This window comes from Diorhabda sublineata, chromosome 10 (assembly GCF_026230105.1).
Source record: "Diorhabda sublineata isolate icDioSubl1.1 chromosome 10, icDioSubl1.1, whole genome shotgun sequence".
Classification (NCBI taxonomy): domain Eukaryota; kingdom Metazoa; phylum Arthropoda; class Insecta; order Coleoptera; family Chrysomelidae; genus Diorhabda; species Diorhabda sublineata.
The window spans coordinates 18,791,301-18,818,537 of record NC_079483.1 but is presented as its reverse complement, the minus strand read 5'-3'; the positions used below and the strand labels follow the sequence as shown (position 1 = coordinate 18,818,537).

The 27,237-nt window shown below is 31.9% G+C and overlaps 1 protein-coding gene across 1 annotated transcript in view; it reads right to left on the bottom strand.

Annotated features, from left to right (window-relative positions):
* Positions 1 to 27,237, bottom strand: part of LOC130449808 (protein jagged-1b) — a 245,081-nt gene that overhangs the window by 42,292 nt on the left and 175,552 nt on the right. The window contains exons 4-6 of the mRNA XM_056787827.1: positions 25,182 to 25,436; positions 24,948 to 25,008; positions 9,777 to 9,910 (exon numbers count right to left, since the gene is read on the bottom strand). Coding sequence (XP_056643805.1) covers positions 9,777 to 9,910; positions 24,948 to 25,008; positions 25,182 to 25,436 — 450 coding nt within the window. The remainder of the gene's footprint in view (positions 1 to 9,776; positions 9,911 to 24,947; positions 25,009 to 25,181; positions 25,437 to 27,237) is intronic.

Genomic DNA, 27,237 nt, shown 5'->3' with positions numbered 1-27,237 from the left:
CAATATTTGAAACGGAGGGTTTAAGTGTAAAGATTTTCGATCTGCTCTAAAATCTTTTTGGTTTTCTCCAACTGCGTTTCTTCATATTTCCCTTACCTATTTCGTTTTATTTTGACGTTTACTTTATATACTGTGTCTAATAGGGCGGTAACCCCTTAATTTCCACCCCTTTATTATAAATTGAGCATCTTATAGTACAGTCAATCGAGCTTAAAATCGACCGAAAGCTCGTAATTTTAAAGACCTTCATGGAGCTTCTTGAAAATTTGGAATTAAGTTCATCTTACCCTCATCTTCAAACCTGACTTAGTCGCGTAGAGTGATTTTTATTTTTAAGGGGTGAAAATCACCCCTTGCTCGGATAAATTGAAAACTAATTAATTAAAGCGATAATGGGTTATAGTTAAGTTCAAATTTATTAAATTTTGATTGTTTTGTATCATGACTTTGTTATTTTGATATTTTACAAGTCATCTACCCTTAAAAACAACCCCTCATACAAAGATTGTTTAAAATAATGTGGTAAAAACCATGATTTTTTTTATTTTGGATCGTAATCGGAGATTTTTGTTTCTTCAAGTCAATATTTTTAATAATGCAACCACCAAAAACCAAAAACCACCCCTAAGAATGAAAAAATTGGAAATAAATAAATATTATTCAAAAAATTTAATTCAAACTGACTAATTTCTTTATTTTTTTGTAAGTTCAATTTTGATAAAGATATTTTTTCCAAAAAATGCGTAATTTTCGAGTTTTTCTTTGTTGAAAAATGTGTTTTTTACATGTATTTATATATGCAAAAAAGAATAAATACTCCAAAAAGATCAAAATTTAAACAATTCGCGATTTTTCAGACTTATCTCTAGAAAAATGTTTTCGGTTTTTTAATAATAACTCGGCTTCCCTTTAAGCTTTTTGCTTTTTTCCATACACCATTTTGTAGGGAATTTCATAAGCTACAAAACCATGAGAGTTGCAACCCTTCTAGGTCCTTTTTTTCAGAGAATTTTGATGTTAAAGAGTAAAAAAGACTATTCCTTAGAATTGAAATCTTTAAACGCTTATATCTTGTTTAATTTTCAAGCTACGCGAGTTTAAAAAAAAAACAAAATGTTCAGTAAAATAAAAGCTAAATTTTAGTTATTAACAAATTTTTTCGTTGATCCAATAGTTTTTGAGATATTTTGAAAAAACAACGTTTTTCTTGAATCCAAAAAATAGAATTTCACATTAAACAACTTTTTTCAAATATACGTGTTCCAAACCATTCAAACTTTTGGAACGTGTTGTTAGGGCTTAAACAAAGATAATTTTACAAGGGCAACGATTAATTTTAATTTTGCCGTACATGTTATCAAATTTACCCACAAACCGACAATTTTTTTTTGAAATTCGAATTACTTAACTTAATTTCGTCATAACTCGCTTAATTTTCGTGATAGACGATTTTTTAAAATATCATTTTAAAGGTCTGAAAAAGTACTTTAAAAATGTTCATAACAATTTTTTACGAAAAATTGATAGTTTTCCCGTTATTTGAGCTCAAACCTCTGCATAAATTTACGAAAAAGAAAAAATTGACTTTCATGACTGATAAGTTGCTGAATATTATTGAAAAAAATTTAATTTAAACTGACTAATTTCTTTATTTTTTTATAAGCTTCAATTTTGATAAGAATAATTTCTTCCAGAAAATGCGTAATTTTCGAATTTTTCGTGAAAAAATGTTGAAAAACGTGGTTTTGTTTTTCAAATTCGAGTTACTTAGCTTATTTTCATCATAACTCGCTTAATTTTCGTGATAGACCATTTTTTAAAAACTCATTTCAAAGGTCTGAAAAAGTACTTTAAAAATGTTCATAACAATTTTTTACGAAAAATTGATAGTTTTTCCGTTATTTGAGCTCAAATCTCTGCATAAATTTACGAAAAAGAAAAAATTGACTTTCATGACTGATAAGTTGCTGAATATTATTAAAAAAATTCAATTTAAGCTGACTAATTTCTTTATTTTTTTATAAGCTTCAATTTTGATAAGAATAATTTCTTCCAGAAAATGCGTAATTTTCGAATTTTTCGTGAAAAAATGTTGAAAAACGTGGTTTTGTTTATCAAATTCGAGTTACTTAGCTTATTTTCATCATAACTCGCTTAATTTTCGTGATAGACCATTTTTTAAAAACTCATTTCAAAGGTCTGAAAAAGTACTTTAAAAATGTTTATAACAATTTTTTACGAAAAATTGATAGTTTTCCCGTTATTTGAGCTCAAACCTCTGCATAAATTTACGAAAAAGAAAAAATTGACTTTCAGTGACTGATAAGTTGCTGAATATTATTAAAAAAATTTAATTTAAGCTGACTAATTTCTTTATTTTTTTATAAGCTTCAATTTTGATAAGAATAATTTCTTCCAGAAAATGCGTAATTTTCGAATTTTTCGTGAAAAAATGTTGAAAAACGTGGTTTTGTTTTTCAAATTCGAGTTACTTAGCTTATTTTCATCATAACTCGCTTAATTTTCGTGATAGACCATTTTTTAAAAACTCATTTCAAAGGTCTGAAAAAGTACTTTAAAAATGTTTATAACAATTTTTTACGAAAAATTGATAGTTTTCCCGTTATTTGAGCTCAAACCTCTGCATAAATTTACGAAAAAGAAAAAATTGACTTTCAGTGACTGATAAGTTGCTGAATATTATTAAAAAAATTTAATTTAAGCTGACTAATTTCTTTATTTTTTTATAAGCTTCAATTTTGATAAGAATAATTTCTTCCAGAAAATGCGTAATTTTCGAATTTTTCGTGAAAAAATGTTGAAAAACGTGGTTTTGTTTTTCAAATTCGAGTTACTTAGCTTATTTTCATCATAACTCGCTTAATTTTCGTGATAGACCATTTTTTAAAAACTCATTTCAAAGGTCTGAAAAAGTACTTTAAAAATGTTTATAACAATTTTTTACGAAAAATTGATAGTTTTCCCGTTATTTGAGCTCAAACCTCTGCATAAATTTACGAAAAAGAAAAAATTGACTTTCAGTGACTGATAAGTTGCTGAATATTATTGAAAAAAATTTAATTTAAACTGACTAATTTCTTTATTTTTTTATAAGCTTCAATTTTGATAAGAATAATTTCTTCCAGAAAATGCGTAATTTTCGAATTTTTCGTGAAAAAATGTTGAAAAACGTGGTTTTGTTTTTCAAATTCGAGTTACTTAGCTTATTTTCATCATAACTCGCTTAATTTTCGTGATAGACCATTTTTTAAAAACTCATTTCAAAGGTCTGAAAAAGTACTTTAAAAATGTTTATAACAATTTTTTACGAAAAATTGATAGTTTTCCCGTTATTTGAGCTCAAACCTCTGCATAAATTTACGAAATAGAAAAAATTGACTTTCAGTGACTGATAAGTTGCTGAATATTATTAAAAAAATTTAATTTAAGCTGACTAATTTCTTTATTTTTTTATAAGCTTCAATTTTGATAAGAATAATTTCTTCCAGAAAATGCGTAATTTTCGAATTTTTCGTGAAAAAATGTTGAAAAACGTGCTTTTTTTTTTATTAATTTCCCATCGCGAATAACTAAAAAATTATTGAGTCAAATAAAAATCTTCATTCCACATTTTTTTCATAAAATTCAATTCTCTATCGATTTATTTTAAAATTTCAAATTTCCACCCCCGAATAAGGGTGGAATTCACCCCTGTTGTCGTTGGACCAACCTACAAGCTTCTATTTTCTTTCACAACTTTTCTCCCTCGTATTCTATTATTCTGCTAAACTTTTATCGTTGTTCAATTTATAAATCTTCTGTTGGAGGTTCTCCTCCATCATTTCCATCCCCATCTTCGTCGCCATTCAATAATTATTGTTGAAAATATCTTTTTCAACCGACTAGTTGTCTAAAATCGATTTTATTTTATTTTTTCGTTTATAAAAACATTCGAGGCGATACTGTACCACTTTCAAAGTTTACGTAATGGCAAAAAATACTTTTTAACACAATTTTTTCTAATTAGAAACAAAGTTGAAAGTCAAATGGTTATAAACCAGGTGAAAAAGCCGGATGTAGAATCATTTTCAAACGGAAACTTATAACGAGAATATTCTACTGAAATTCAGTCCCTGAAGAAGGTAATTGGGTTATCGAAACTAGTGTCGGACAATATAATTTCAACTTGGAGAAGATTCTAGTAAATTAAATCAGTAGCAGCTTGAAAATAATAAAGGAATAAGCCTTGGTACAAATATTGTTCAAGTCTTTTGGATTTAGGACGTTTTCTACGTAACTTTTTTCCAAAAATCTCTCAATATCTTTCGTTCTTTCGTTTATGGTAACACCTCGTGTCGTAGCTTCATTAATTTCGTCCTTCCAGGTTCTCCTCGTAAGGAAATTCGAATCGGAATTATCCCGATCGGTATCGGTCAGTCGGATGTGGCGGGATTATCGTTTTATCTACGGAACGACTACCAGTATGAAGTATATTCAAATGCGAGGTCACATGGCGTGGTCATGGCAACATTTTGTACATTTTAAAGCGATCTAATGCGACCGACAATGACCGGGAAGAAGAAATACTAAAATTACGGTTTATCATCCGAAATGGCCGAAAGCACTTTGCGAATTACTTGTATATATGATCTCGGCGAAGAAAAGAGAAAGAAAAAGTGAAGAAACACCTGTGACCGGATCCCACGGTGTTTCAAAACGGTCTGCCGAGTAAAGATGCAACACCTCATAGACGTCGATAAATTGGAAATTTCTCGTCGAATATTCTTTATAAACAAAATTTCAATACGAACTTGACGATCTCAAACTATAAAATAACAAATAGAGGCTTTGAATCAAACGATTTTGTAGAAGAAACGGAAACAGTTCTGGACTCCGGGCTTTGTAGATTTAGCAACACTGTATAATCGAAAGAAAACGACACATTTCCTCATAAAGTTATCATTTATTTTATCAGTAACTCTTCAAAAAGCCATTTCGCTATAAAACTGGTAATAATGATGTCGAAATCCAACAAAAAACTTCACAGATCACACAGAAACTTACGTCGAAAGCATTTGTTTACCCCGCGGCGGCCATTTTTAAATGGGCGTCAGTTAATTTTGACAATTCGTCAGATTGCTCAGTCAATATATTTAAAAAGAAGAAGAAAAGCAACGGAATATGTTGGAATCATCGATTCTTGACGTCGTATTAAAAGCAAACAGCACGAAACAAAAAGAAAACAAATAGTTCCATGCATTCTAATACACAATAGAAATGTTTATATATATATAATCAAAATTCTCATAAAATTCTCGCTTTGACAACAATTTTTGACAACATAAATATATTAACAACTTCATTATTAGTCTTATTTTGTCATGTGATTGAGAATACTGATCAGAATGTGATTTTACTGTCAGAAGTTGACTACTGACAGAAGTTGACATTGACAGAACACCAAAGATGGCGACATCTAAATAATAATGAAGGTCAAGGAGGATATGAAGTTCTGTGGTCCTGGTAGAAATAAAAAACGTTTTATGGTCCTTTAAAAATAAAATGATCGTCATATCTATGTATTACTGTGAATACATCATCGTCATTATACAGTTTTACATTTTTATAAGCAGATTAAATTGGTTTAAAGCCGTCTTTTATACGCACTTGCAGCACCTAAGTAGTTTTAGCTTGCATTCTGTTTTATGGACGTCCCGTATTATGAATTCGACAAAAAAATACTAATCACGAGACTATTTTTTTTTCGTATGGGAGCAAAAAAAGAAATAAGCGTTCGCTAAGAAGATTTTGGATATTTAAAAAATTACTTGGAAGATTCTGAATATACAGAGTGTCAGGGAAAGTGTCTTGATATATTCAGGAAATTGTCTAGGAAGTTATTGAATATTGAAACGTGTCTGAGAAGATTCCGAATAATAAAAAGTTTCTGGAAACTGTCTTGGAAGGTTTGGAATATTAGAAATTGTCCGGAAAAGTATTTAGGAAGTTTTAGGAAAGTGTCTAGGAGGATACTGAATATTGAAATGTGTCTAAGAAGATTCCGAATAATAAAAAACGTCTAGGAAGATTATGAATATTAGAAAGTGTCGAAGAAAGTGTCTAAGAAGATTTTGAATAATAAAAAGTTTCTGGAAACTGTCTTGGAAGGTTTAGAATATTAGAAATTGTCCGGAAAAGTATTTAGGAAGTTTTAGGAAAGTGTCTAGGAGGATACTGAATATTGAAATGTGTCTGAGAAGATTCCGAATAATAAAAAACGTCTAGGAAGATTATGAATATTAGAAAGTGTCGAGGAAAGTGTCTAAGAAGATTTTGAATAATAAAAAGTTTCTGGAAACTGTCTTGGAAGGTTTGGAATATTGGAAATTGTCCGGGAAAGTATTTGGGAAGTTTTAGGAAAGTGTCTAGGAAGTTATTGAATATTGAAACGTGTCTGAGAAGATTCCGAATAATAATAAACGTCTAGGAAGATTTTGAATATTAGAAACTGTCGAGGACAGTGTCTAAGAAGATTTTGAATAATAAAAAGTTTCTGGAAACTGTCTTGGAAGGTTTGGAATATTAGAAATTGTCCGGAAAAGTATTTAGGAAGTTTTAGGAAAGTGTCTAGGAAGTTATTGAATATTGAAACGTGTCTGAGAAGATTCCGAATAATAATAAACGTCTAGGAAGATTTTGAATATTAGAAACTGTCGAGGACAGTGTCTAAGAAGATTTTGAATAATAAAAAGTTTCTGCAAACTGTCTTGGAAGGTTTGGAATATTAGAAATTGTCCAGGAAAGTATTTGGGAAGTTTTAGGAAAGTGTCTAGGAAGTTATTGAATATTGAAACGTGTCTGAGAAGATTCCGAATAATAATAAACGTCTAGGAAGATTATGAATATTAGAAAGTGTCGAGGAAAATGTCTAAGAAGATTTTAAATAATAAAAAGTTTCTGGAAACTGTCTTGGAAGGTTTGGAATATTAGAAATTGTCCGGAAAAGTATTTAGGAAGTTTTAGGAAAGTGTCTAGGAAGTTATTGAATATTGAAACGTGTCTGAGAAGATTCCGAATAACAAAAAACGTCTGGGAAGATTATGAATATTAGAAAGTGTCGAGGAAAATGTCTAAGAAGATTTTGAATAATAAAAAGTTTCTGGAAACTGTCTTGGAAGGTTTGGAATGTAGGAGATTGTCCGGGAAAGTATTTAGGACGTTTTAGGAAAGTGTCTAGGAAGTTATTGAATATTGAAACGTGTCTGAGAAGATTCCGAATAACAAAAAACGTCTGGGAAGATTATGAATATTAGAAAGTGTCGAGGAAAATGTCTAAGAAGATTTTGAATAATAAAAAGTTTCTGGAAACTGTCTTGGAAGGTTTGGAATGTAGGAGATTGTCCGGGAAAGTATTTAGGACGTTTTAGGAAAGTGTCTAGGAAGTTATTGAATATTGAAACGTGTCTGAGAAGATTCCGAATAATAAAAAACGTCTAGGAAGATTATGAATATTAGAAAGTGTCGAGGAAAATGTCTAAGAAGATTTTAAATAATAAAAAGTTTCTGGAAACTGTCTTGGAAGGTTTGGAATATTAGAAATTGTCCGGAAAAGTATTTAGGAAGTTTTAGGAAAGTGTCTAGGAAGTTATTGAATATTGAAACGTGTCTGAGAAGATTCCGAATAACAAAAAACGTCTGGGAAGATTATGAATATTAGAAAGTGTCGAGGAAAATGTCTAAGAAGATTTTGAATAATAAAAAGTTTCTGGAAACTGTCTTGGAAGGTTTGGAATGTAGGAGATTGTCCGGGAAAGTATTTAGGACGTTTTAGGAAAGTGTCTAGGAAGTTATTGAATATTGAAACGTGTCTGAGAAGATTCCGAATAACAAAAAACGTCTGGGAAGATTATGAATATTAGAAAGTGTCGAGGAAAATGTCTAAGAAGATTTTGAATAATAAAAAGTTTCTGGAAACTGTCTTGGAAGGTTTGGAATGTAGGAGATTGTCCGGGAAAGTATTTAGGACGTTTTAGGAAAGTGTCTAGGAAGTTATTGAATATTGAAACGTGTCTGAGAAGATTCCGAATAATAAAAAACGTCTAGGAAGATTATGAATATTAGAAACTGTCGAGGACAGTGTCTAAGAAGATTTTGAATAATAAAAAGTTTCTGGAAACTGTCTTGGAAGGTTTGGAATATTAGAAATTGTCCGGGAAAGTATTTGGGAAGTTTTAGGAAAGTGTCTAGGAAGTTATTGAATATTGAAACGTGTCTGAGAAGATTCCGAATAACAAAAAACGTCTGGGAAGATTATGAATATTAGAAAGTGTCGAGGAAAATGTCTAAGAAGATTTTGAATAATAAAAAGTTTCTGGAAACTGTCTTGGAAGGTTTGGAATGTAGGAGATTGTCCGGGAAAGTATTTAGGACGTTTTAGGAAAGTGTCTAGGAAGTTATTGAATATTGAAACGTGTCTGAGAAGATTCCGAATAATAATAAACGTCTAGGAAGATTTTGAATATTAGAAACTGTCGAGGACAGTGTCTAAGAAGATTTTGAATAATAAAAAGTTTCTGGAAACTGTCTTGGAAGGTTTGGAATATTAGAAATTTTCTAGGAAAGAAGATTTAGGGAGTGTCTAGGAAGATATTGAATATTGAAAAGTGTCTAGGAAGGATTTCAATAATAGAAAATGTCTGGGAAAGCATCTTGGAAGCTTCTTAATATTAAAATGGTCTAGGAAAGTGACTTGAAAAGTTCTGAATGATAGGAAAGCGTCCTAGATGATTCGGGACATAAGAAAGTGTCTAGGAAAGTATTTAGTAAGATTTAGAGCAGTATTTAGGAAGATAATAAATATTAAAACGTGCCTGAGAAGATTCTGAATCATAAAAAGCATCTAGGAAAATTCAAAGTATTAAAATGATCTAGAAAAGTCGCTTGAAATTTCCGAATAATGAAAGGTGTCTAGGAAAATGTCTCGGAAGATTCTCAATATCAAAAAGTATTCAGAAAGATTTCGAAAAGTATCGAGGAAGATTCTGAACAATAAAAAATGTCTTTTTCCAATATCTAATTAACAAAATACGTTCGAAAAACCCTTCTAATTATACCGTGCTTCCATTTAACTTTCATATTATCGAATAGATACATAATTACAACACAATGCGCCCCTTCTCAACACACATGTTCCTTAAAAAACGTGTCAAAGGGTTAATCACTTTACACACGCACCCATTACTCGACCCTCTTGAGAGGGTTGCCGATATTCCGATCAAGTGTACAATTGTCGTTGTTCACCGATCCGTGACAACTTCGGTTTACATAAAAGCGCCTCACGAAAAATTAACCCCCGTCCTTGGGGCGAACTATCGTTTTTTTCTTTTTTATATTTTGATGAATAGTCAATGGGTCCCTTTGGACGCGGAAGTATTTTTTTTATGTTTCGCAACAGTTGTATAATGGCCATGATACATCTGGATCACTCTCACGCACTTGTTCGGCTTGGATAAAAAAATTATGGGTTATTTTAGCCCTTATTGACCGATATTATTTTGTTTTTTCATCTATTCAATCAACATTTATCCTCGGAAAACTTTTTTAATTCGTTAATATGAATCTAAGGTTAGGAAACACGTTCCGAAACTGTCTGAAACTTCAAAATTCCGCATCGTCTTCGAAGACGTTAACTTGGTTATCGAAAGGCGCGTTCGGCAGTGTAATCGCGAGTGTCGGTGTAACTTAAACTGTGTGTTCGCTATGAATAGTTTTCCTACCTTGATCGCACAGAATTCCGCCCCAATTGGTATCGCAGATGCACTGCCACGATGACCCGTTGCAGTAACCGTGTTTACAACCGGGGTAAGGTTCGCATTGATCGCAAAAATCTCCTCTCCAACCAGGTCGACATCTGAAACAATAATTACATAATCAGTTCAACCATGAGATTACTAAATTTACTAAGTTGTTATTTATAATTGACCTTCCAGGTCTTCTAGGATCTTCCTCGTCTTCTTTTCTGCGGTCGCTTCATCATCGCTTTCTTCGGCACTTAATATTTCGCTTGAATCTCGATCAGTTCGGTCCAATTGCATGTGGACGGATCCGAATTTTGTCTTCCCTACATTTATTAACTGTCTTGGAAGGTTTGGACAATTAGAAATTGTCCGGGAAAGTATTTAGGAAGTTTTAGGAAAGTGTCTAGGAAGTTATTGAATATTGAAACGTGTCTGAGAAGATTCCGAATAATAAAAAACGTCTAGGAAGATTCTGAATATTAGAAACTGTCGAGGACAGTGTCTAAGAAGATTTTGAATAATAAAAAGTTTCTGCAAACTGTCTTGGAAGGTTTAGAATGTAAGAAATTGTCCGGGAAAGTATTTAGGAAGATTTAGGAAAGTGTCTAGGAAGTTATTGAATATTGAAACGTGTCTGAGAAGATTCCGAATAATGAAAAACGTCTAGGAAGATTCTGAATATTAGAAACTGTCGAGGACAGTGTCTAAGAAGATTTTGAATAATAAAAAGTTTCTGCAAACTGTCTTGGAAGGTTTGGAATGTAGGAAATTGTCCGGGAAAGTATTTAGGACGTTTTAGGAAAGTGTCTAGGAAGTTATTGAATATTGAAACGTGTCTGAGAAGATTCCGAATAATAAAAAACGTCTAGGAAGATTCTGAATATTAGAAACTGTCGAGGACAGTGTCTAAGAAGATTTTGAATAATAAAAAGTTTCTGCAAACTGTCTTGGAAGGTTTAGAATGTAAGAAATTGTCCGGGAAAGTATTTAGGAAGTTTTAGGAAAGTGTCTAGGAAGTTATTGAATATTGAAACGTGTCTGAGAAGATTCCGAATAATGAAAAACGTCTAGGAAGATTCTGAATATTAGAAACTATTGAGGACAGTGTCTAAGAAGATTTTGAATAATAAAAAGTTTCTGCAAACTGTCTTGGAAGGTTTGGAATGTAGGAAATTGTCCGGGAAAGTATTTAGGAAGATTTAGGAAAGTGTCTAGGAAGTTATTGAATATTGAAACGTGTCTGAGAAGATTCCGAATAATGAAAAACGTCTAGGAAGATTATGAATATTAGAAACTATTGAGGACAGTGTCTAAGAAGATTTTGAATAATAAAAAGTTTCTGCAAACTGTCTTGGAAGGTTTAGAATGTAAGAAATTGTCCGGGAAAGTATTTAGGAAGATTTAGGAAAGTGTCTAGGAAGTTATTGAATATTGAAACGTGTCTGAGAAGATTCCGAATAATGAAAAACGTCTAGGAAGATTCTGAATATTAGAAACTATTGAGGACAGTGTCTAAGAAGATTTTGAATAATAAAAAGTTTCTGGGAACTGTCTTGGAAGGTTTGGAATGTAGGAAATTGTCTGGGAAAGTATTTAGGAAGTTTTAGGAAAGTGTTTAGGAAGTTATTGAATATTGAAACGTGTCTGAGAAGATTCCGAATAATGAAAAACGTCTAGGAAGATTATGAATATTAGAAACTATTGAGGACAGTGTCTAAGAAGATTTTGAATAATAAAAAGTTTCTGGGAACTGTCTTGGAAGGTTTGGAATGTAGGAAATTGTCTGGGAAAGTATTTAGGAAGTTTTAGGAAAGTGTCTAGGAAGTTATTGAATATTGAAACGTGTCTGAGAAGATTCCGAATAATAAAAAACGTCTAGGAAGATTCTGAATATTAGAAACTATTGAGGACAGTGTCTAAGAAGATTTTGAATAATAAAAAGTTTCTGGGAACTGTCTTGGAAGGTTTGGAATGTAGGAAATTGTCTGGGAAAGTATTTAGGAAGTTTTAGGAAAGTGTCTAGGAAGTTATTGAATATTGAAACGTGTCTGAGAAGATTCCGAATAATGAAAAACGTCTAGGAAGATTCTGAATATTAGAAACTATTGAGGACAGTGTCTAAGAAGATTTTGAATAATAAAAAGTTTCTGCAAACTGTCTTGGAAGGTTTGGAATGTAGGAAATTGTCCGGGAAAGTATTTAGGAAGATTTAGGAAAGTGTCTAGGAAGTTATTGAATATTGAAACGTGTCTGAGAAGATTCCGAATAATGAAAAACGTCTAGGAAGATTATGAATATTAGAAACTATTGAGGACAGTGTCTAAGAAGATTTTGAATAATAAAAAGTTTCTGCAAACTGTCTTGGAAGGTTTAGAATGTAAGAAATTGTCCGGGAAAGTATTTAGGAAGATTTAGGAAAGTGTCTAGGAAGTTATTGAATATTGAAACGTGTCTGAGAAGATTCCGAATAATGAAAAACGTCTAGGAAGATTCTGAATATTAGAAACTATTGAGGACAGTGTCTAAGAAGATTTTGAATAATAAAAAGTTTCTGGGAACTGTCTTGGAAGGTTTGGAATGTAGGAAATTGTCTGGGAAAGTATTTAGGAAGTTTTAGGAAAGTGTTTAGGAAGTTATTGAATATTGAAACGTGTCTGAGAAGATTCCGAATAATGAAAAACGTCTAGGAAGATTATGAATATTAGAAACTGTCGAGGACAGTGTCTAAGAAGATTTTGAATAATAAAAAGTTTCTGCAAACTGTCTTGGAAGGTTTGGAATGTAGGAAATTGTCCGGGAAAGTATTTAGGACGTTTTAGGAAAGTGTCTAGGAAGTTATTGAATATTGAAACGTGTCTGAGAAGATTCCGAATAATAAAAAACGTCTAGGAAGATTCTGAATATTAGAAACTGTCGAGGACAGTGTCTAAGAAGATTTTGAATAATAAAAAGTTTCTGCAAACTGTCTTGGAAGGTTTAGAATGTAAGAAATTGTCCGGGAAAGTATTTAGGAAGTTTTAGGAAAGTGTTTAGGAAGTTATTGAATATTGAAACGTGTCTGAGAAGATTCCGAATAATGAAAAACGTCTAGGAAGATTATGAATATTAGAAAGTGTCGAGGAAAGTGTCTAAGAAGATTTTGAATAATAAAAAGTTTCTGGGAACTGTCTTGGAAGGTTTGGAATGTAGGAAATTGTCCGGGAAAGTATTTAGGAAGATTTAGGAAAGTGTCTAGGAAGTTATTGAATATTGAAACGTGTCTGAGAAGATTCCGAATAATAAAAAACGTCTAGGAAGATTCTGAATATTAGAAACTATTGAGGACAGTGTCTAAGAAGATTTTGAATAATAAAAAGTTTCTGCAAACTGTCTTGGAAGGTTTGGAATGTAGGAAATTGTCTGGGAAAGTATTTAGGAAGTTTTAGGAAAGTGTCTAGGAAGTTATTGAATATTGAAACGTGTCTGAGAAGATTCCGAATAATGAAAAACGTCTAGGAAGATTCTGAATATTAGAAACTGTCGAGGACAGTGTCTAAGAAGATTTTGAATAATAAAAAGTTTCTGGAAACAATAATTACATATTCACATAATCAGTTCAACCATGAGATTACTAAATTTACTAAGTTATTATTTATAATTGACCTTCCAGGTCTTCTAGGATCTTCCTCGTGTTCTATTCTGCGGTTGCTTCATCATCGCTTTCTTCGGCACTTAATCTTTCGCTTGAATCTCGATTAGTTCGGTCCAATTGCATGTGGACGGATCCGAACTTTGTCTTCCCTACATTTATTTTCCTAAGTTCTATGTCGAGGTTACATTTCAAGACATAGTACAGCTTTTGTTCAAAAACTACCAGGATTTTCTGCTTCCTCATTGCTTGTAAAAATACTAAGGTTACTGCTTTTACAGTTTCAGCCTTGGCTTGAACGTCCAATCAACTTCCAAAGCCGCTTGGCTATTGGAAACAACGTAAATGTTTTCTAGATGAATTTATATCGGAAATGACGAAATAAAGACCAATAAAACAGATATTTTATACTAAAAGTCGAGAGGAAGATTAAGAAAAGCTAAATTATTAAACAACCCAAACGGTTTTTACTTTTTTATCAGTAAAAGCTTCCTTACCATGCGTTTTACCAAAGGCGGTATTGAACTATTCAAAAGCAACGTCTATTTATTGAAACAACATAATAAATTTATATCGAAATCCTTTTACAGTATTTGGTGGAATCGTGGGATTAATGTCTTACATTAGACCGGTACTAACCAAGAATTAAATTATATCAATTGTTTCGATGTATGGCTTTCGACATAAACAAGATACTTGTCAATTACCGAAGCACTAAATTTTTCATATGGACTGAATTACGTGAGAAAATGGCCTTAATCTTTGCGGAAATGTACCTTAATCTTCCTCAAAATCAGATTTATCGTTATGTACGTCTCAGTAGGAATCGCGACTGTTTTCTTTTTGTCTCCAACATCGTCTAGGTGATTATTATGGTCGGAATAAGAAACTAAACCAAATAGAGTCTCAATAAACTTAAATATTAGATCGTTACGTAATTCTGTAATAGGTAAACGGTTTGAAATAGGTAAAAGTCTTCTACAATGATTCAATTTCAATTCGAACATGTTCGCAGATATAAAAAACCTTCCGAAGAAGCTGATGATAAACTTGAGAATCAATTATAGATCCATGCATCACATCCACCACAATAGAAGAAATTAGAGCCCCGAATGTCATAAGAAAAATCCGAGAAAGTTAAACTTAAATGGGTTTAGAACTTACGTCTAGGAAGTTATTGAATATTGAAACGTGTCTGAGAAGATTCCGAATAATAAAAAACGTCTAGGAAGATTATGAATATTAGAAACTGTCGAGGACAGTGTCTAAGAAGATTTTGAATAATAAAAAGTTTCTGGAAACTGTCTTGGAAGGTTTAGAATATTAGAAATTGTCCGGAAAAGTATTTAGGAAGTTTTAGGAAAGTGTCTAGGAGGATACTGAATATTGAAATGTGTCTAAGAAGATTCCGAATAATAAAAAACGTCTAGGAAGATTCTGAATATTAGAAACTGTCGAGGACAGTGTCTAAGAAGATTTTGAATAATAAAAAGTTTCTGGAAACTGTCTTGGAAGGTTTGGAATATTAGAAATTGTCCGGGAAAGTATTTGGGAAGTTTTAGGAAAGTGTCTAGGAGGATACTGAATATTGAAATGTGTCTAAGAAGATTCCGAATAATAAAAAACGTCTAGGAAGATTCTGAATATTAGAAACTGTCGAGGACAGTGTCTAAGAAGATTTTGAATAATAAAAAGTTTCTGGAAACTGTCTTGGAAGGTTTAGAATATTAGAAATTGTCCGGAAAAGTATTTAGGAAGTTTTAGGAAAGTGTCTAGGAGGATACTGAATATTGAAATGTGTCTAAGAAGATTCCGAATAATAAAAAACGTCTAGGAAGATTCTGAATATTAGAAACTGTCGAGGACAGTGTCTAAGAAGATTTTGAATAATAAAAAGTTTCTGGAAACTGTCTTGGAAGGTTTGGAATATTAGAAATTGTCCGGGAAAGTATTTGGGAAGTTTTAGGAAAGTGTCTAGGAAGTTATTGAATATTGAAACGTGTCTGAGAAGATTCCGAATAATAAAAAACGTCTAGGAAGATTATGAATATTAGAAACTGTCGAGGACAGTGTCTAAGAAGATTTTGAATAATAAAAAGTTTCTGGAAACTGTCTTGGAAGGTTTGGAATATTAGAAATTGTCCGGGAAAGTATTTGGGAAGTTTTAGGAAAGTGTCTAGGAGGATACTGAATATTGAAATGTGTCTAAGAAGATTCCGAATAATAAAAAACGTCTAGGAAGATTCTGAATATTAGAAACTGTCGAGGACAGTGTCTAAGAAGATTTTGAATAATAAAAAGTTTCTGGAAACTGTCTTGGAAGGTTTAGAATATTAGAAATTGTCCGGAAAAGTATTTAGGAAGTTTTAGGAAAGTGTCTAGGAGGATACTGAATATTGAAATGTGTCTAAGAAGATTCCGAATAATAAAAAACGTCTAGGAAGATTCTGAATATTAGAAACTGTCGAGGACAGTGTCTAAGAAGATTTTGAATAATAAAAAGTTTCTGGAAACTGTCTTGGACGGTTTGGAATATTAGAAATTGTCCGGGAAAGTATTTGGGAAGTTTTAGGAAAGTGTCTAGGAAGTTATTGAATATTGAAACGTGTCTGAGAAGATTCCGAATAATAAAAAACGTCTAGAAAGATTATGAATATTAGAAACTGTCGAGGACAGTGTCTAAGAAGATTTTGAATAATAAAAAGTTTCTGGAAACTGTCTTGGACGGTTTGGAATATTAGAAATTGTCCGGGAAAGTATTTGGGAAGTTTTAGGAAAGTGTCTAGGAAGTTATTGAATATTGAAACGTGTCTGAGAAGATTCCGAATAATAAAAAACGTCTAGGAAGATTCTGAATATTAGAAACTGTCGAGGACAGTGTCTAAGAAGATTTCGAATAATAAAAAGTTTCTGGAAACTATTTTGGAAGGTTTGGAGTGTAAGAAATTGTCCGGGAAAGTATTTAGGAAGTTTTAGGAAAGTGTCTAGGAAGTTATTGAATATTGAAACGTGTCTGAGAAGATTCCGAATAATAAAAAACGTCTAGGAAGATTATGAATATTAGAAACTGTCGAGGACAGTGTCTAAGAAGATTTTGAATAATAAAAAGTTTCTGGAAACTGTCTTGGAAGGTTTGGAATATTAGAAATTGTCCGGGAAAGTATTTGGAAAGTTTTAGGAAAGTGTCTAGGAAGTTATTGAATATTGAAACGTGTCTGAGAAGATTCCGAATAATAAAAAACGTCTAGGAAGATTATGAATATTAGAAACTGTCGAGGACAGTGTCTAAGAAGATTTTGAATAATAAAAAGTTTCTGGAAACTGTCTTGGAAGGTTTGGAATATTAGAAATTGTCCGGGAAAGTATTTAGGAAGATTTAGGAAAGTGTCTAGGAAGTTATTGAATATTGAAACGTGTCTGAGAAGATTCCGAATAATGAAAAACGTCTAGGAAGATTATGAATATTAGAAAGTGTCGAGGAAAGTGTCTAAGAAGATTTTGAATAATAAAAAGTTTCTGGGAACTGTCTTGGAAGGTTTGGAATGTAGGAAATTGTCCGGGAAAGTATTTAGGAAGATTTAGGAAAGTGTCTAGGAAGTTATTGAATATTGAAACGTGTCTGAGAAGATTCCGAATAATGAAAAACGTCTAGGAAGATTATGAATATTAGAAAGTGTCGAGGAAAGTGTCTAAGAAGATTTTGAATAATAAAAAGTTTCTGCAAACTGTCTTGGAAGGTTTAGAATGTAAGAAATTGTCCGGGAAAGTATTTAGGAAGATTTAGGAAAGTGTTTAGGAAGTTATTGAATATTGAAACGTGTCTGAGAAGATTCCGAATAATGAAAAACGTCTAGGAAGATTCTGAATATTAGAAACTGTCGAGGACAGTGTCTAAGAAGATTTTGAATAATAAAAAGTTTCTGGAAACAATAATTACATATTCACATAATCAGTTCAACCATGAGATTACTAAATTTACTAAGTTATTATTTATAATTGACCTTCCAGGTCTTCTAGGATCTTCCTCGTGTTCTATTCTGCGGTTGCTTCATCATCGCTTTCTTCGGCACTTAATCTTTCGCTTGAATCTCGATTAGTTCGGTCCAATTGCATGTGGACGGATCCGAACTTTGTCTTCCCTACATTTATTTTCCTAAGTTCTATGTCGAGGTTACATTTCAAGACATAGTACAGCTTTTGTTCAAAAACTACCAGGATTTTCTGCTTCCTCATTGCTTGTAAAAATACTAAGGTTACTGCTTTTACAGTTTCAGCCTTGGCTTGAACGTCCAATCAACTTCCAAAGCCGCTTGGTTATTGGAAACAACGTAAATGTTTTCTAGATGAATTTATATCGGAAATGACGAAATAAAGACCAATAAAACAGATATTTTATACTAAAAGTCGAGAGGAAGATTAAGAAAAGCTAAATTATTAAACAACCCAAACGGTTTTTACTTTTTTATCAGTAAAAGCTTCCTTACCATGCGTTTTACCAAAGGCGGTATTGAACTATTCAAAAGCAACGTCTATTTATTGAAACAACATAATAAATTTATATCGAAATCCTTTTACAGTATTTGGTGGAATCGTGGGATTAATGTCTTACATTAGACCGGTACTAACCAAGAATTAAATTATATCAATTGTTTCGATGTATGGCTTTCGACATAAACAAGATACTTGTCAATTACCGAAGCACTAAATTTTTCATATGGACTGAATTACGTGAGAAAATGGCCTTAATCTTTGCGGAAATGTACCTTAATCTTCCTCAAAATCAGATTTATCGTTATGTACGTCTCAGTAGGAATCGCGACTGTTTTCTTTTTGTCTCCAACATCGTCTAGGTGATTATTATGGTCGGAATAAGAAACTAAACCAAATAGAGTCTCAATAAACTTAAATATTAGATCGTTACGTAATTCTGTAATAGGTAAACGGTTTGAAATAGGTAAAAGTCTTCTACAATGATTCAATTTCAATTCGAACATGTTCGCAGATATAAAAAACCTTCCGAAGAAGCTGATGATAAACTTAAGAATCAATTATAGATCCATGCATCACATCCACCACAATAGAAGAAATTAGAGCCCCGAATGTCATAAGAAAAATCCGAGAAAGTTAAACTTAAATGGGTTTAGAACTTACGTCTAGGAAGTTATTGAATATTGAAACGTGTCTGAGAAGATTCCGAATAATAAAAAACGTCTAGGAAGATTCTGAATATTAGAAACTGTCGAGGACAGTGTCTAAGAAGATTTCGAATAATAAAAAGTTTCTGGAAACTGTCTTGGACGGTTTGGAATATTAGAAATTGTCCGGGAAAGTATTTGGGAAGTTTTAGGAAAGTGTCTAGGAAGTTATTGAATATTGAAACGTGTCTGAGAAGATTCCGAATAATAAAAAACGTCTAGGAAGATTCTGAATATTAGAAACTGTCGAGGACAGTGTCTAAGAAGATTTCGAATAATAAAAAGTTTCTGGAAACTATTTTGGAAGGTTTGGAGTGTAAGAAATTGTCCGGGAAAGTATTTAGGAAGTTTTAGGAAAGTGTCTAGGAAGTTATTGAATATTGAAACGTGTCTGAGAAGATTCCGAATAACAAAAAACGTCTGGGAAGATTATGAATATTAGAAAGTGTCGAGGAAAATGTCTAAGAAGATTTTGAATAATAAAAAGTTTCTGGAAACTGTCTTGGAAGGTTTGGAATGTAGGAGATTGTCCGGGAAAGTATTTAGGACGTTTTAGGAAAGTATCTAGGAAGTTATTGAATATTGAAACGTGTCTGAGAAGATTCCGAATAATAAAAAACGTCTAGGAAGATTCTGAATATTAGAAACTGTCGAGGACAGTGTCTAAGAAGATTTTGAATAATAAAAAGTTTCTGGAAACTGTCTTGGAAGGTTTGGAATGTAGGAAATTGTCCGGGAAAGTATTTAGGACGTTTTAGGAAAGTATCTAGGAAGTTATTGAATATTGAAACGTGTCTGAGAAGATTCCGAATAATAAAAAACGTCTAGGAAGATTCTGAATATTAGAAACTGTCGAGGACAGTGTCTAAGAAGATTTTGAATAATAAAAAGTTTCTGGAAACTGTCTTGGAAGGTTTGGAATGTAGGAAATTGTCCGGGAAAGTATTTAGGACGTTTTAGGAAAGTGTCTAGGAAGTTATTGAATATTGAAACGTGTCTGAGAAGATTCCGAATAACAAAAAACGTCTGGGAAGATTATGAATATTAGAAAGTGTCGAGGAAAATGTCTAAGAAGATTTTGAATAATAAAAAGTTTCTGGAAACTGTCTTGGAAGGTTTGGAATATTAGAAATTGTCCGGGAAAGTATTTAGGAAGATTTAGGAAAGTGTCTAGGAAGATACTGAATACAGTTTCAATAAAATTAAATCAGTTTGGGATAAGTTGAGCAAAAATAATTAAGTTAAACTTAAATGGGTTTCACTATAATGAAAGGAAATGATATAGCAGACAGATTTCGTAGGAGTCTTTTTATAGAATCGGTTACAGGAAAATAGAGAAAATGAGGTAGATAGAAAAGTCAGTAGCTGGTACAATCTATAAAGGTTTAGAGAAACTAACTCCTGGAGACGTATAATCAAAGAAAATCTATCAAATGTATGTACCAAATTAATTTACCACTGAGAAATCGGGCTCTGGCTGATGTTTAAGTGCAACAAGAGCTCAAAGAATATCGAGGAGTGGATGTGAGTAGCTGGACAATCAGAAGGAAACTTTAGATAGTTAAACTTGAGGTAAAAAGACCAGCTACTAGCCCCAAATTAACCCCAACCCATCGAGCAGTCTCTACTATTTCCAGGGAAAATGCCAGTTGCACTGAGAAATAATTGAGGCTCCGTTTTCGGATAGAAGAGGACGAGTCCCCACAGAAAACTTTGAGACAGAGTTGTATAAAAGAAGACGAGGCTTCTCAAGGAGGTTCCTGGATGGTTTGGAATATTGGATCTATCCGGTTTGAAATCATAATAAAAAGTCACGTTAGTTTAGCATTTTCTAAGTCAAATACTCCATTTATCGAGATCCAAATGTTACTTCCGGTTTTACCAATACAAATCTAATTAGAAAGTACGTTTCTGAGTTTAATTAAAGTGAGAGTGGAAAAAAAAATGGTTTTAACAATTAATTGTACTAAATCAACAGCTAGAAAGCATCAAATATTGAATTTTTAAACAACAGAAAACTGACGATCGAAAGTCCCTATTCCAAATTACAATGTCAAATTTTAAACACAAAACCCTGATTGCGGTCCTGTTTAAAATAATCATTCGACAGTGTTGCCAACGCTGCTTCAACAACTTTACATAATAACGAGATTGAGAATAATAGTTTTAGGTATAAAAAAAAGTCTACGAGGCGTGTTCAAAAAATACGTCGAATTATTTTATTAAATTTAGTTGTTGTCAAAGAGATATTGAACCCTAATTACTTTTTGAATATTTCGGAAGGAAAAACGATTGTATGCGATACGGACATTCAGTATAGGTACGTTCTGAAACTTGATAATAATTAAAGAAAGCGATGGGCGTTTTCGGGTGTTATACATTCTTAATCTATTCAACGGTACCAATTAATATTAATAAATATATATACAGACCAAATTATAAGCTTGTTATAATAGTTCTTGTCGAAATTATAATGTATCGCGGCTGTTTATTCTTTATTTCCTTCTCTTAATTAAGATTTGACTATGAATATTTGAGATTACATAAAAATTAATTTGAAAATATATAATTTAGACGATTAAATTATCTACGAGACTTTCTTATTTTTTTTTTATTTGAGGGTGTGATCTGACGAAGCTCATTGAACGTTTCGTTAAATAGAATAATAATTAGAAATTGTATACGAGGAGTAATTAAAAATATTCAACAACATTCGGTAATATACGGCTCATTTTAGCAATATCTAGCAATAATTAGGAATATCTAGCAATAATTAGCGATATTTAGTTACATATAGTTACTTATAGCGATATTTAGCAATTCTTAATCATTTCAAGCGATATATTTGGCCTTTTATTGAGATATTCAGCTATTTTTAGAGATACCCAACAATATCGAATACTATGTAGATTTATTTATGCACTTTAGTAGCAATTCTAATAATTTATAGTGATATTTAACAATATACAATGATGTTTAACAATTTCTGATACCGAACCTAACAATTATCAGCTATATTCCCTCATTTTAGCAATATTTAGCGATAATTAGCAATAATTACGTACATATAGCAATGGCTAGCGACATTTAACACAATTTTTATCAATTCGAGCGCCGCTTAGCATTTTCCATTAATTCCAACAAACATCTTATGATATTTAGCCATATAGAAAGATAATTAGCCATATATTTAGCTATATTTCGCGATACATCAATAATTTTTTTCAATATAAAACAATTATTGGAAACATTTAGCAATACCTAGCAAGATTTAGGGATATTGTAGCAATATTTAGCCATTCCGACGAAGTTTTAAAAGAATATCTCAATACTTAGTTGTATACAGCAATATTTAGCGATGTAGAGCAATATTTGAACATATCTAGATTTAGTGATAAGCAATAAATTTTAACGATATCTAACAATATTTAGTGATAAGCAGCAACTTTTCGCGATATCTAGCAAGTTTTTGTCGATATCTAGCAATATTTAGTGATAAACAGCAACTTTTAGCGATATCTAGCAAGTTTTTGTCTATATCTAGCAAGTTTTCGTCGATATCTAGCAATATTTAGTGATACGAAGCAACTTTTAGCAATATTTAGCAAGTTTTTGTCGCTTTAAAGCAATATTTGAGCATATCTAGCAAGATTTAGTGATAGGCAATAAATTTTAACGATATCTAGCAAGTTCTCGTCGATATCTAGCAATATTTAGTGATACGAAGCAACTTTTAGCAATATTTAGCAAGTTTTTGTCGCTTTAAAGCAATATTTGAGCATATCTAGCAAGATTTAGTGATAGGCAATAAATTTTAACGATATCTAGCAAGTTCTCGTCGATATCTAGCAATATTTAGTGATACGAAGCAACTTTTAGCAATATTTAGCAAGTTTTTGTCGCTTTAAAGCAATAGTTGAACAGATCCAGCAGGATTTAGTGATAGGCAATAACTTTTAATGATATCTAGCAAGTTATTGTCGATATCTAGCAATATTTAGTGATAAGCAGCAACTTTTAGCGATATCTAGCAAGTTTTTGTCGATATCTAGCAATATTTAGTGATAAGCAGCAACTTTTAGCGATATCTAGCAAGTTTTTGTCGATATCTAGCAATATTTAGTGATAAGCAGCAACTTTTAGCGATATCTAGCAAGTTTTTGTCGATATCTAGCAATATTTAGTGATAAGCAGCAACTTTTAGCGATATCTAGCAAGTTTTTGTCGATATCTAGCAATATTTAGTGATAAGCAGCAACTTTTAGCGATATCTAGCAAGTTTTTGTCGATATCTAGCAATATTTAGTGATAAGCAGCAACTTTTAGCGATATTTAGCAAGTTTTTGCCGCTTTAAAGCAATATTTGAACAGATCCAGCAAGATTTGGTGATAGGCAATAACTTTTAACGATATCTAGCAAGTTTTTGTCGATATATAGCAAGTTTTCGTCGGTATCTAGCAATATTTAGTGATAAGCAGCAACTTTTAGCGATATTTAGCAAGTTTTTGCCGCTTTAAAACAATATTTGAACAGATCCAGCAAGATTTAGTGATCGGCAATAACTTTTAACGATATCTAGCAAGTTTTTGTCGATATATAGCAAGTTTTCGTCGGTATCTAGCAATATTTAGTGATAAGCAGCAACTTTTAGCGATATTTAGCAAGTTTTTGTCGCTTTAAAGCAATATTTGAACAGATCCAGCAAGATTTGGTGATAGGCAATAACTTTTAACGATATCTAGCAAGTTTTTGTCGATATATAGCAAGTTTTCGTCGGTATCTAGCAATATTTAGTGATAAGCAGCAACTTTTAGCGATATTTAGCAAGTTTTTGTCGCTTTAAAGCAATATTTGAACAGATCCAGCAAGATTTGGTGATAGGCAATAACTTTTAACGATATCTAGCAAGTTTTTGTCGATATATAGCAAGTTTTCGTCGGTATCTAGCAATATTTAGTGATAAGCAGCAACTTTTAGCGATATTTAGCAAGTTTTTGTCGCTTTAAAGCAATATTTGAACAGATCCAGCAAGATTTAGTGATCGGCAATAACTTTTAACGATATCTAGCAAGTTTTTGTCGATATATAGCAAGTTTTCGTCGGTATCTAGCAATATTTAGTGATAAGCAGCAACTTTTAGCGATATTTAGCAAGTTTTTGTCGCTTTAAAGCAATATTTGAACAGATCCAGCAAGATTTAGTGATCGGCAATAACTTTTAACGATATCTAGCAAGTTTTTGTCGATATATAGCAAGTTTTCGTCGGTATCTAGCAATATTTAGTGATAAGCAGCAACTTTTAGCGATATTTAGCAAGTTTTTGCCGCTTTAAAACAATATTTGAACAGATCCAGCAAGATTTAGTGATCGGCAATAACTTTTAACGATATCTAGCAAGTTTTTGTCGATATATAGCAAGTTTTCGTCGGTATCTAGCAATATTTAGTGATAAGCAGCAACTTTTAGCGATATTTAGCAAGTTTTTGCCGCTTTAAAGCAATATTTGAACAGATCCAGCAAGATTTAGTGATCGGCAATAACTTTTAACGATATCTAGCAAGTTTTTGTCGATATATAGCAAGTTTTCGTCGGTATCTAGCAATATTTAGTGATAAGCAGCAACTTTTAGCGATATTTAGCAAGTTTTTGTCGCTTTAAAGCAATATTTGAACAGATCCAGCAAGATTTAGTGATCGGCAATAACTTTTAACGATATCTAGCAAGTTTTTGTCGATATATAGCAAGTTTTCGTCGGTATCTAGCAATATTTAGTGATAAGCAGCAACTTTTAGCGATATTTAGCAAGTTTTTGCCGCTTTAAAGCAATATTTGAACAGATCCAGCAAGATTTAGTGATCGGCAATAACTTTTAACGATATCTAGCAAGTTTTTGTCGATATATAGCAAGTTTTCGTCGGTATCTAGCAATATTTAGTGATAAGCAGCAACTTTTAGCGATATTTAGCAAGTTTTTGTCGCTTTAAAGCAATATTTGAACAGATCCAGCAAGATTTAGTGATCGGCAATAACTTTTAACGATATCTAGCAAGTTTTTGTCGATATATAGCAAGTTTTCGTCGATATTTAGCAATATTTAGTGATAAGCAGCAACTTTTAGCGATATTTAGCAAGTTTTTGTCGCTTTAAAGTAATATTTGAGCAGATCCAGCAGGATTTTATGATACACAGTAATGTTGAGCCAAATTTGGCAACATATTTAGCAATTTTTATCATAATATAAAATAATATTGAGCAATATTTGGCAGGATTTGGTATACAATAAAAATATCTAGGAATTTCTAGCGATGGAAATTAACAAAACTTACATGCAATCACCGGGATGTTCACATTTTCCATGTACTGGATGACAACCTGGTTTGCAGGCAGCTGAAAAAAAAAAATAGATTGGATGCAATAACACGCCTAATATCATTAATATGAACAACAATTTATAAAATTCAATCTGTTTCGAAACACCCTTGTTGCCACATTTAGCAAAACGTCTTCAAAACCGTTAAGAAAATTGATAAAATATTGAAAAAAATTTAATTAAATTTTACCTTTTTCACAAGTGGTTCCTTTCCATCCATCGATGCACTGCTTTTCGCCGTTTTGATCACAGACAAAATGACCGAAAGAATCGTTTCTTGGTCGACAAAATTTTGTACACGTTGAGTTATAATAATGGTTATCACATTTGACACGCACCCTGTATGTAAGTCGTGCGCGAGGACCTCTATGATTAAGTGTATGCCATTCCGGACTCGGGTCTATGATGCCGGAATACGTAGCTTCTTCTATTATATTGTTTATAACTGAAACAAAATACAAAATAATTGGCAATTCGAAATACATCAAAAGAAAAACTACTTTAAATGCGGTTCGAGTTGTATGTATAAAAAATCAAACACTAAAATCAAAATACTAGTTCGTTATCTTGTCAATTGTCATTGTCAAATCCACATGACCTTTTATGAAGTACCAACCTAACCTAACTAACTACTGTTTCACCAAGACTATAACAATTGGACGCCACTGGAGACGTCGAAATCGTTTTAAGTGATTAAATATGGTGCCACGTTCACACATTACACAAAAAAATTCGTTTTATGATCTCTCAATTGCGTTTTTTTATTGATATTTAAAAATAATTGGTGAGCCGTTATACAAAGTAGCTTTTACTACAATACATAAAATTCCGAAACGTTATAATAATAAAATGGAATATTTTCGATAGATATACGATCCAAAATGATCGTAATCATTTTATTGATCTTAAAAAATGTATCTAATCATATAGACATTTCCGTATAAAATCGTAAATTTTATTTTTTAACCTTAGTACAATGTGTATCTAGTAGTAAAAGCGTCAACAACTATTTAAATCCGTGCTTTCACTATACTATAATAAATAATGAATAAATAAACTTAAAAATTAATTTATTTATTCCTCAATTAACTATTTAATTTTTATTTACATCACTGTTTATAAGTCCAATACGTAGTGCACTGCTGTCAAATTAATAAAATGAAAATCGCCGCAACCAACAATACACGTGTGTATAATCTGTTGTCTATAGTATATTAGCGAATTATTCTTCTATTCCTAATATATTTTTTAGTATAATTTCCGGTTATTTAGCTTGAAATTATTGAAAAACTGATAATATTTTCATGATAAAATATCATCATTTATGAATGAACTCACGACTGTCCTAAGGGTGTGTTTGTAATCGGTAGTAGGAGGTTTTATAAAGCGATTCTGAGAGCCAGCTGCCAATTATGGATGTCCCAGGGCAAGGACGAGACCCATTTCTGGCATACGCGTGCTTTTGTAGTAGTTTCTTCTTTTAAGGATGCATTTTTTCACGATTGCCGAACGAACACTAAGGTAATTGTTCTCGTAAGGGCGAAGGAATTTCATTCATAAGTCGAGATTCATTCTTTACGATTTTTATTACAGGGTGGTATTTTTATTGCGATTCATAACCTTTTATTATTATTATTATTATATCTCTACGTTATGAAAATTTATTGTTTTATCAAACACCCTATATATATATTAAAACATGATATTTAATAATTTTCTATAGAATAAAACGTTCTAATATACGAGGTTTGTCGGGAAAATACTTTATTTTACAAAATGTAGGTGCCGCCTTATTCGCCCGATTTAGCCCCTGGTGAATGCGAAATGGTGCTTGGGGGAAATGTGGAAGCCATCGAGGCAGAAAGACATACATAATAAACACATCCGCTGATTAATTTTCTTACGTAGTACCGAGAAACAAAAGTTTAAAATAAACATTCTTCATTAAAAAGCATAGAAAATTCGACAACAAAATAAATAATTCGATAAATAGTTAAATGATGGTTTTGAAATATGCCCCAGAGCAACCGTCAGTTCGTATATTTTTCTTCTGGTTCTAATTTTGTGTGTGATGAATGACGTTTCGATTTTTTATCCAAATCCATTTGAATTATGTGTTTTTTTTATTATTAATTTATCAATAGATCATATTTTATCATATTATAAATACTTTGACGATGAACACCGTATCAAATCCGGCAGTACATAATTAACGTTTCATTTTTTTTTGTCATGGAAAAAATCTG